Source organism: Oncorhynchus gorbuscha, linkage group LG21 (genome assembly GCF_021184085.1).
Source record: "Oncorhynchus gorbuscha isolate QuinsamMale2020 ecotype Even-year linkage group LG21, OgorEven_v1.0, whole genome shotgun sequence".
Lineage (NCBI taxonomy): Eukaryota > Metazoa > Chordata > Actinopteri > Salmoniformes > Salmonidae > Oncorhynchus > Oncorhynchus gorbuscha.
In genome coordinates, this window is record NC_060193.1 from 46,725,780 (window position 1) to 46,737,943 (window position 12,164).

At 40.3% G+C, this 12,164-nt stretch overlaps 1 protein-coding gene across 1 annotated transcript; it reads right to left on the minus strand.

The window, feature by feature from the left end:
* Window positions 1-226: 226 nt before the first annotated feature.
* LOC124008951 (phospholipase A2 inhibitor 31 kDa subunit-like) lies at window positions 227-8,010 on the minus strand. The gene is given in 6 exon segments (XM_046320552.1): window positions 227-258; window positions 6,104-6,301; window positions 7,170-7,185; window positions 7,188-7,285; window positions 7,484-7,562; window positions 7,769-8,010. Coding segments are annotated over 4 exon segments (270 nt in total). The 5' UTR covers window positions 7,536-7,562; window positions 7,769-8,010; the 3' UTR covers window positions 227-258; window positions 6,104-6,197.
* Between the last annotated feature and the right edge of the window lie 4,154 nt (window positions 8,011-12,164).

Below are 12,164 nucleotides of genomic sequence, written 5' to 3' on the forward strand. Positions count from 1 at the left end.
TCAACATTAGGACAGAGTGTGTAATGACACTTTTAAGCTGAATGGAGTCTAGTTTATAGCTGATAAATCACATACAAGTCATATACAGGACTAGTTTATAGCCTATATGATGTATTACCCTGTACCACCACAGAAAATATAAACTTGCTCAGTGCAGTGCTCATGTTTCACCTGGCTAATCACAGTTTAATTATGTCAAACATAAATAATAATTAAATGCAAACTATTTGGAACAAAGAAGCAAAAGTACAACTTTATTTCTGTTTCTTCTTGGCAGTTTCAATCATGTGCATTGATTAGTACAATTAATGGACTGTATAGTATACAGTATGGTAGACAGAGGATGTGTCTCTCAGTTGCATTGGTTGGTGGTGCAGCAATAGGCATCAATGTCCTTGTTGCTTCCCAGCAGCATGCATTCTGACATCTTCATGCATCTCTTGAAGTATGAGATAGCTGTGGAGAGAGAGAAGCGAGACAGGATAAAACACCAGATACAAACCAGCACATTTTCTTGATTGGATAAAGCAAACGATTCCTTAGATGCCAATCAAAAGGATCAAGTATTTTGTGTTTTCCCGATTGGTTACTGATCCTAGGGTTAAACACTGTAAAGTGCCTAGTGAAGGGGTATATACAGATGAAACTCAGGGTATACTGCCTAGTGAAGGGGTATATACAGATGAAACTCAGGGTATACTGCCTAGTGAAGGGGTATATACAGATGAAACTCAGAGTATACTTCCTAGTGAAGGGGTATATACAGATGAAACTCAGGGTATACTGCCTAGTGAAGGGGTATATACAGATGAAACTCAGAGTATACTGCCTAGTGAAGGGGTATATACAGATGAAACTCAGGGTATACTGCCTAGTGAAGGGGTATATACAGATGAAACTCAGGGTATACTGCCTAGTGAAGGGGATAATAGATGCAGTACGTACGAAGTGGGTACTTGAATATGACCATGGCACAGGTGTCATGGTCAACACGGCAGGTCTCCACTGTGTTACTGCAGCCATTGCCAATACATCGGTTGCATCTCAGGCCCTCTCCTGGAGAAAACAGAAGAACAGCGTCATCTCTGTTGTATTGGAGTGTGTCTGGTTATCCATTGTGTATAATGATAGAATGGAGATGAGAATAAGCTAGCTTTAATCTGGTACATGTGTTTATTTGACATTGTCCCTGTCAAATAAAGAAATAAAATTAGATGGTAATTGTACATGAAGTTTAATTGGTGGGAGTCCAGTGAATGTAACACAACAATCAACAGTGAAAAGAAGGACGCCTGTACAGAATAAAAATATTCCATAACATGCATACTGTTTGCAATAAGGCACGAAATTAAACCTGCAAAATATGTGGCAAAGAAATTAACTTTATGTCCTGAATACAAGGCGTTACTGTATGTTTGGGGCAAACCCAACACAACACATCACTGAGTACCACTCTTCATATTTTTCAAGCATACTTTCCTTCGGCAAGGACTAGTGAGTTTTTAAGTGTAAAAATAAACCGAATAGAGCAAAGTACAAGCAGAATCCTAGAGGAAAACCTGGGTCAGTTTGCCTTCCAACAGACCCTGGGAGACAAATGTACTCATCAGCAGGAAAATAAACTAAAACACAAGGCCAAATGTAAACTGGAGCTGCTTACCAAGACAACATTGAATGTTCCTGAGTGGCCTAGTACATTTTTTGACTGAAATTGGCTTGAACATGGCTGTCTAGAAATGATTACCAACCAACCTGACAGAGCGTGTAGATTTAAAAAAGAATAATATTGTGCAAGTACTGTACAATCCAGGTCTGCAAATCTCTTTGAGGCTTACCCAGAAAGACTCACCGATCCAATCGCTGCCAAAGGTGATTCTAACGTGTATTGACTCATGGGATTGAATACTATTGTAAATGAAATATTTCTGTATTTAATTTTCATTAAACTTGCTAAAATGTCTGAAAACTTGTTTTCACTTTGTCATTGCGAGGTATTGTGTGAAGATGGGTGAAATAAAATATAGATTTAATCCATTTCGGCAGTAACACAACAACAGTGGAATAAGTCAAGGGACATGAACACTTTCTGAAGGCACTGTAGTAAAATGATTGCTTTGATTGCTTTGATAGACGACCATATCAACCACGTTACACTGGATTGCGGGGCAGCTGTATCACAAAAACGTCTGAACTACAGTTGTTGCGTGTGAAACATAACAGCAGAAAGACAGGACAATGCGAAGATGTCAGAAGGTGGGAATAAAAAGCAGGATCAGGTGGACAACACTTAGGAAAGTAAAGCAACTCCAAATCATTCACGCTGTGGGTTTTAGACAAGTCGATGCACAATTTACTTTTGTAAAATGTTCCGTGTGATTGAAGTTTGATTTTAGTTGAATGATTATATAATGATTAGAACGTTTTACGATATTATTTGGAGGGAGAAATGTGATGGTGCCCCTAGAGATGACAGCTCTTTAAAAGTATGTTTTTGTGGTCGTTGAAGAACTAGGTAGAATAGGTTCGTATTCAGGCCTACTTGATAGCTAGCTGTAGTTGTATCTAATAAATAAACTCTTTAGGCTAACAGTGATCACTGGAAAGTACATATCCTGAAGAAAATGTGCTGTGTTTGCTAGCTTGTTTCAAAGTGTGTATGGTTTTGAAATACATTATAAACTCAGCAAAAAAAGAAATGTCCCTTTTTCAGGACCCTGTATTTCAAAGAAAATTTGTAAAAATCCAAATAACTTCACAGATCTTCAATTGTAAAGGGTTTAAACACTGTTTCCCATGCTTATTCAATGAACCATAAACAATTCATGAACACGCACCTGTGGAACGGTCGTTAAGACACTAACAGCTTACAGAGGGTAGGCAATTAAGGTCACAGTTATGAAGACTTAGGACACTAAAGTGGCCTTTCTACTGACTCTGAAAAACACCACAAGAAAGATGCCCAGAGTCCCTGCTCATCTGCGTGAAAGTACCATAGGCATGTTGCAAGGAGGCATGAGGACTGCGGATGTAGCCAAGGCAATAAACAGCAATGTCTGTTATGTGAGATGCCTAAGACAGCGCTACAGGGAGACAGAACGGACAGCCCGTTGTCCTCGCATTGGCAGACCACGTGTAACAACACATGCACAGGATCGGTACATCCGAACATCACACCTGCAGGACAGGTACAGGATGGCAACAACAACTGCCTGAGTTACACCAGGAATGCACAATCCCTCAATCAGTGCTCAGACTGTCCACAGTAGGCTGAGAGAGGCTGGACTGAGGGCTTGTAGGCCTGTTGTAAGGCAGGTCCTCACCAGACATCAACGGCAACAACATTGCCTATGGGCACAAACCCACCGTCGCTGGACCTGGCAGGACTGGCAAAAAGTGCTCTTTACTGACGATTTGCGATTTTGTCTCACCAGGGGTGATGGTCAGATTCGCATTTATCGTCGAAGGAATGAGTGTTACACCGTTACACCGAGGCCTGTACTCTGGAGCGGGGTCGATTTGGAGGTGGAGGGTGCATCATGTTCTGGGGCGGTGTATCACAGCATCATCGGACTGAGCTTGTTGTCATTGCAGGCAATTACAAAGCTATGCGTTACAGGGAAGACATCCTCCTCCCTCATGTGGTACCCTTCCTGCAGGCTCATCCTGACATGACCTTCCAGCATGACATTGCCACAAGCCATACTGCTCGTTATGTGCGTGATTTCCTGCAAGACAGGAATGGAATGTCAGTGTTCTGCCATGGCCAGCGAAGAGCCCGGATCTCAAGGGCTAGGGCCATTCCCCCAGAAATGTCCGGGAACTTTCAGGTGCCTTGGTGGAAAAGTGGGGTAACATCTCACAGCAATAACTGGCAAATCTGGTGCAGTCCATGAGGAGGAGATGCACTGCGGTACTTAATGCAGCTGGTGGCCACACCAGATACTGACTGTTACTTTTGATTTTGACCCCCCCCCCTTTGTTCAGGGACACATTATTCAATTTCTGTTAGTCATATGTCTGTGGAACTTGTTCAGTTTATGTCTCAGTTGTTGAATCTTGTTATGTTCATACAAATATTTATATATGTTAAGTTTGCTGAAAATAAACACAGTCGACAGTGAGAGGACATTTAGTTTTGTAGTGGTAGTGTCTGCAGTAGTAATGGTGGTACTGTAACTGGTCATAGTTGACAAAGTAGGGTAAAGGAAATGTTAGGATAGCCTGAACATGCGAAAATTGGTTTGGTGTATCTAGCTTCAACGGTTCAAGAGTTACTGTTGGTGGGTTATTTTATACAAATGTATATACATGTAGTTACAGTTTGTCAAAAAGTCATTATAATTTAGGATAGCCTGAACATGTGAAAGTTAGTTTGGTGTATGTAGTTTGAACAGTTAAAGATTTGCTGTTGGTGAGTTATTATATGCTAAAAGAAGACCTTGTTGGGCAAACTCACCAAAGCTACATGCCAGCAGCAGGAGAAGCAGAGAAAAACATACAGCTTTCATCTTTCCTTTCTTCAGGAGTATTTAGATCTGTCGTTCCAACAATAGAAAATAATGCATCATCTAATACTCCATTTCTATGGTGGGATTATCCTGTCCAACATTTACAACATGTACTGTAAGTCTATGTAGGTCTACACACTGTAGGTCTACCTCTTATTTGCTTTAAATGTGCAGAAACATTCTGAAACCAACCATTTCACAACCCAAGTGGCACAATATCATGAGACAAAGTTATGAAGAGCAATAGGTTGTGGAGTAGTTGCTCACCTGATTGTATTTCCTTTGGATGTATGTCCAGCTCTCTTTTACTTGACTTTCCTCTCCTTCTCCTTTTATACAGCATAATATGCTAATAAAGCTGCTATCTATGAGTCACTTGTGTGAGATAATGGCAATATTTACTTAGGTTTAGCACAAGTAGTTCCCTTAGCCTACTCTATATACAGTGGCAAGAAAAAGTATGTGAACCCTTTGGGATTACCTGTATTTCTGCATATATTAGTCATACAATTTGATCTGATGTTCATCTTAGTCACAACAATAGACAAACACAGTCTGCTTAAACGAATAACACACAAACAATTATACGTTTTCATGTCTTTATTGAACACACCGTGTAAACATTCTCAGTGCAGGGTGGGAAAAGTATGTGAACCCTTGGATTTAATAACTGGTTGACCCTCCTTTGGCAGCAATAAACTCAACCAAAAGTTTTCTGTAGTTGCAGATAAGACCTGCACAACATTTGAGAGGAATTTTGGACCATTGCTCTTTACAAAACTGTTTCAGTTCAGTAATATTCTTGGGATGTCTGGTGTGAACCGCTCTCTTGAGGTCAAGCCACAGCATTTTAAAACGGGTTGTTTATTGCTGCCAAAGGAGGGTCAACCAGTCATTAAATCCAAGGGTTCACATACTTTTCCCACCCTGCACTGAGAGTGTTTACACGGTGGGTTCAATAAAGACATGGAAACGTATAATTGTTTGTGTGTTATTAGTTTAAGCAGACTGTGTTTGTCTATTGTTGTGACTAAGATGATCAAATTTGATGACCAATTTATGCAGAAATCCAGGTAATTCCAAAGGGTTCACATACTTTTTCTTGCCAATGTACTTTTTGAAACAGTTGCTTTCTCAGGTCTGTATTCAAATAGTTAAACAAAAGTACTTACTTTCTGAGATGTGTATTTACATTTTAAAAAGTAATCGATTTCTGAGATCTGTTTTCAAATAGCTTAGAAAAGTAGTCAATTTCCCGGATTAAAAAAAAAAAACTTTTCCAGAAGCATAGTTAAAACTATAGTTATCCACGGTCTGCTCTGTTCCACATGTGGACAGTCCACATCGGGACAGAGTGTGTAATGATACATTTAAGATATCAAACCCTCAACAGAACAACTAAATGTAGCCTATATTTTCTGTGGAGGTATTGAGTAATACATAATATAGGCTGTATATGACTTATCGTGTATAAACTGAACTTGCTCAGTGCAGTGCTCATGTTTCAGGCCATCACCTGGCTAATCACATGTTAACGATGTCAAACATAAATAATCAATAAATGCTAACTGTTTGCAAAAAAAGTACAACTTTATTTCTGTTTCTTCTTGGCAGTTTCAATCATGTGCATTGATTAGTACAATTAATGGACTGTATAGTATACAGTATGGTAGACAGAGGATGTGTCTCTCAGTTGCATTGGTTGGTGGTGCAGCAATAGGCATCAATGTCCTTGTTGCTTCCCAGCAGCATGCATTCTGACATCTTCATGCATCTCTTGAAGTATGAGATAGCTGTGGAGAGAGAGAAGCGAGACAGGATAAAACACCAGATACAGAAGACACAAACCAGCACATTTTCTTGATTGGATAAAGCAAACGTTTTCCTTAAATGTCAATCAAAAGGATCCAATATTTTGTGTTTTCCCGATTGGTTACTGATCCTAAGGTTAAACACAGTAAAGTGCCAAGTGAAGGGATATATACAGATGAAACTCAGGGTATACTGCCTAGTGAAGGGGTATATACAGATGAAACTCAGGGTATACTGCCTAGTGAAGGGGTATATACAGATGAAACTCAGGGTATACTGCCTAGTGAAGGGGTATATACAGATGAAACTCAGGGTATACTGCCTAGTGAAGGGGTATATACAGATGAAACTCAGGGTATACTGCCTAGTGAAGGGGAAACTATATACAGATGAAACTCAGGGTATACTGCCTAGTGAAGGGGTATATACAGATGAAACTCAGGGTATACTGCCTAGTGAAGGGGTATATACAGATGAAACTCAGGGTATACTGCCTAGTGAAGGGGTATATACAGATGAAACTCAGGGTATACTGCCTAGTGAAGGGGTATATACAGATGAAACTCAGGGTATACTGCCTAGTGAAGGGGTATATACAGATGAAACTCAGGGTATACTGCCTAGTGAAGGGGTATATACAGATGAAACTCAGGCCTAGTGAAGGGGTATATACAGATGAAACTCAGGGTATACTGCCTAGTGAAGGGGTATATACAGATGAAACTCAGGGTATACTGCCTAGTGAAGGGGTATATACAGATGAAACTCAGGGTATACTGCCTAGTGAAGGGGTATATACAGATGAAACTCAGGGTATACTGCCTAGTGAAGGGGATAATAGATACGTACGGAGTGGGGGCTTGAAGGGGATAAGACCGTGCCGCAGGTGTCATGGTCAACACGGCAGGTCTCCACTGTGTTTCTGCAGCCTTTGCCAACACAACGGTTGCATCTCAGGCCCTCTCCTGGAGAAAACAGAAGAACAGCATCATCTCTGTTGTATTGGAGTGTGTCTGGTTATCCATTGTGTTGACTGGGAAACTGGAGCATAAAGAATGGAGAAGAGAATAATCTATCTTTAATCTGGTACATGTGTTTATTTGGCATTGTCCCTGTCGAATAAAGACATGAAATGAGATGAAGACCTTGTTGGGCAGACTCACCAAAGCTACACGCCAGCAGCAGGAGGAGCAGAGAAAAACATACAGCTTTCATTTTTCCTTTCTTCAGGAGTCTTTTGATCTGTCGTTCCAACAATAGAAAAAAGACATCACCAAAGACTCCCTCTATGTGGTGGGATTATACAATGTTCAACAATTGCAACATGTTAAGTCTGATTTATTTGAAATGTGCAGGAGCATTCTGAAACCAACCATTTCACAAGCCCAGTAGCACAGTATCACGAGACAAAGTTATTAGGTGCTGTAGATAGTAGAGTAGTTGCTCACCTGATTGTATTTCCTTTAGGTGTATTGAGCTTCCTTTACTCTCCTCTCCTTCTCCGTCTCCTTTATACAGCACAGTATGCTAATAAAGCTGCTATCTATGAGTCACTTGTGTGAGATTTTGGGCAATGGATTTACTCAGGTTTAGCACAAGCAGTGCCCTTTGTCTCTCTGTAAAAGAATGGAAATTCCCGGATTTCACGAGACAAAGGTTTGCAGTGTCGTGTTCCATACTGGGACATTCCAGGACAGGGGGTAAAGAGAATTTCGAAATATTAAAGCGCAACAAAACAACTGACTGGTGTGCGAAGTTTATCTAAGAGGTGGTGTTGGATGATGAATCATTCATATCACATGTAAACAAGTTCTTATTATGACATTTAGACATATTTTGTAATCAGGAACAAAAGGTTAAAATATCCTTTTGCAATACTGAATGTATTTCATTGCCATTTGAACTGGGCTCCAGCCACACGCATACCAATGATACAGAAGGTGAATAGAGGCCATGGGTCTTATAAGTTGCAGTTGTTCCAGTTGCAGCAGGTGATACTCAGACCCTCGGTCACACCAAGCTTCAGGCACTCCATCATCTTGAAGCAGGACTTGTGGAAGGTGTTCTCTGGAGAAATAGAGAGAGAAAGATAGAGAGGGGGGGAGAGACATGATGATGACGATACCCACAGGGCACAGACGTCAGTTCAACATCTAGTTTTGACTTACATTTGGTTGAGGTCTCAACTAACGTTCATTTCAACATGAAATCAACAAGAACTGTCACCATGTCATTGGATTTAGGTTCAAAGCTGGGTGATAAAAAGAGGAAATGCCCTTACGTTGATGACCTTTTTCCAACCCAATCAGTTTTCTATGTTGATTCAACGTCATCACCTAGATTCTTGTGGGGTTAAAATGACATGGAAGCAACATTGACTCAACCAGTTTTTGTCCAGCGGGTAATGACTTTCGACTGAGTGATAATCTTGTAGGCCTAACTAGTAAATAGATTTCTGTTGTTTGTGTGTGTATGTCTTTAATGGATTTCTGGTTGGATTAATAAGGCACTGTGGCAGTGATTGTGGCTGTATGCCATGCCGACTGAATGGTGCTGGGACTCACCATAAGGGGAAGGGTAGGTCACTTTGGCACAGGCGTCCAGCTCGGGAGGACAGGTCTCCACAGTCCCCACACAATCACCACTGCCTGGCGTGGCCCGGACACACTTATGGCCCTGCGGGGCCTCACCTGAGAGAGGGGGGAGAGAAAGAGAGAGAGAGAAATAGAGAAACATTAACGAAAACCTGAGTAAACCTTGAAAGTCAATGGCCACAGTCATAGTGTGTAGCCTAGTGCACACTACTGACCTACGATCGAGGTTTTTATTTCATTTGAACTTTTGAAAAGAAAAACATTAGGATGCTTCAACATGAAGAGATATGTACCATAGATGACGGCCACCAGGAGCAGGAGACCAAAAGCAAAGACTTTCATGTTTGGATGTGGTTCTAAGAGAAAGAACGACACATTTCAACAGTGTAACCTATGTAGACACGACAGTTAACACATTGTTCAATACCTTACAGGTCTTTGTGTCCTAGGCTCAGACAGACATTTCAAACAGGGTCAAAAAAGTGTGAAGTCAGTGCCCTTTTGTCCATCTTACCCTCTGTACCTCTGCAGGTTTCCGTGTAACTCTCCTTCCTCCGGCCCCTCCTTTATTCAGAAATATGAGACTGATAAACACAATGCTTTGGGAAAAGAACCCGATAAGAAAAGACATGTTATTTTTAAAGCACGGACACAGGTGCAGTGTCAGACATGAATACGTACAGTACTGGAATGGGTAGCCTTACCACTCAAATGAAAGGATCATTGGGTTTAATATTCCTTAACTGGCAACGGCTGTAATTGTGATGTAGCTATGTGATTGCGCTGCGTAGCAGTTACAGGAGCTAAACAGACTTCCACCTACTTTTTTTTTTTTTTAAAGGGCTGAAAAAGGAGGTGGGGGAGTAAAAAATAAGATGAACTATTTGAAATGAACCTGTGAAGCTTTGAAAATGACAACAAAAACAATGAATATTTTTAAAAAATGGGGAAATATAAAGAAACATTAGGCCTTCCTAGCAAGCCAATGTGGTGGGTAACCTTGAAGAGAAGCCAAACCAAAGGATGAGGAGGCTGTGTAGCTTGCGCTGTGAACCTACCTGATGCTGCAGGTCAGAGATGGGTCCCATTATGCCTGGCAAAAACCAAACACTGCATTCCACAGTGAGAACCTCATACCAACGGTCAAGCATGGTGGTTGTCGTGTGATGGTTTGGAGATGCTTTACTGCCTCAGGATCTGGGCGACTTGCCTTAATATAGAAGGAACCATGAATTATTCTCTGTATCAGAGAATTCTACAGGAGAATGTCAGGACATCTGTCTGAAAGCTGAAGCTGAAGCGCAGCTGGGTCATGCAGCAAGACAATGATCCAAAATACACATGAAAATGGCTAAAAAAAATAAAAAATTGAAGTTTTGGAATAACCTGGTCAAAGTCCAGACCTAATCTCGATTGAGATGTTGTGGCAGGACTTGAAACAAGCAATCCATGCTTGAAACCCCACAAATGTCACTGAGTTACAGCAGTCCTGCATGGAAAGGTGGGACAAAATTCCTCCACATTGACATGAGAGACTGATCAATGATTACAGGAAGCTTTTGGTTGGTGTCATTGCAACTAAAGGTGGCACAACCAGTTATTGAGTGTAAGAGGAAATTTACTTTTTCACATTGAGTGTTGGCATTGAGTGTTGCAGACTTACATAACTTTGCTTATGAAATTAATGAAATAAGTATATAATTGTTGTGTTATTGGTTTACTCAGGTTCCCTTTATCTAATATTAGGTTTTGGTTGAAGATCTGATAACATTCAGTATCAAAAATTGGCAAAATAGAGAAGATTAGAAAGGAGGCAAATATCTGTCTATACTGACAATATGACAAATAAAATGGGAGTATTACTGTACATTTAAAACAGGTTAAAACAATAATGTTCTCAATTTATTCGATCCCAGAAAACTAGAATATAGAATAGAATAAAATACATATAGAATAACATGGATATATAAGCCGAGCAAGAAAATATGAAAAATCGGATATATCCTCAATGGGGCGGCAGCGTAGCCTAGTGGTTAGAGCGTTGGACTAGTGACTGGATAGTTGCGAGTTCAAACCCCTGAGCTGACAAGGGACAAATCTGTTGTTCTGCCGCTGAACAGGCAGGTTTTCCAGGACGTCATTGAAAATAAGAATGTGTTCTTAACTGACTTGCCTGGTTAAATAACGGGAAAATAAATTTTAAATAAATTTCAAAAATGTAGCAAGGTGGTAAAAGCGCATAGCTGTATTCATTTATATCCACTAGATGGCACTGTCCCTTTACGAGATTCATAAATGAGGTGTGCAAGCAGTTATGGGATTGCGCATGCGCAGTGTGTGAGACTGGAGAGCTGTTGAAATCCATCGTTGGTCCAACATTACTTTAGGTGGGTAAATCATTAATTTTTTTTTTATCTTACTCTTGTACCGGAATATATCATAGTTTGCATAATCTGCAATGTATAAGAGTTTGTTTTGTAATATTGATGCCAGATGGTCATGTTAGCCTGTTGATACTTTCAGATTGACATGGTCATGTTAGTTTCTTTCTTAAGAACTCCTTGACATTATGTTGGCCTATTTAAAGAAGCATGTTAATTATCTACACTGCTGTTGGTCTTTGTACTGTGTGTCGTGCTCTGCGTGATCCATTGTACTACTCTCTGGGCCGGACCATTTCCCCTACAGTACACTTTTAGAGGTTGATCACAAAGGATCGCATTACTCATCATCAACCCTCTTCACTACGACGTACACTTAGTCACAAGCCTCATTTGGATTATCGTGAATTGAACACCGCTGTCTAAAATGCAGCATGCTTAGAAAAAGGGCCACATGGATAGGATTTGATATATTCAGAGAATTTTCAGTTGATCAACAAATTGATCCATTACATAAACTAGATTTGGCTATTTCAGTGCTTAGCTTTCTGTGGGATACAGTGCCTTCAGAAAGTATTCATAGCCCTTGAAAATGTAAAATGGTTTAAATCTTCATATTTTTTTCTTACCCATCTACACACAATTCCCCATAATGAAAAAGTGAAAACATGTTTTCAGACATTTCTGCACATTTATTGAAAAATAAATACAGAAATATCAAATTTACATAAAATATGCACAGCCCTGATTCAATACAGATTAGAATCCCTGTTGGCAGCGATTACAGCTGTGAGTCTTTCTGGGTCTCTAAGAGCTTTGCACACCTGGATTGTACAATATGTGCACATTATTCTTTAAAAAACTCTTCA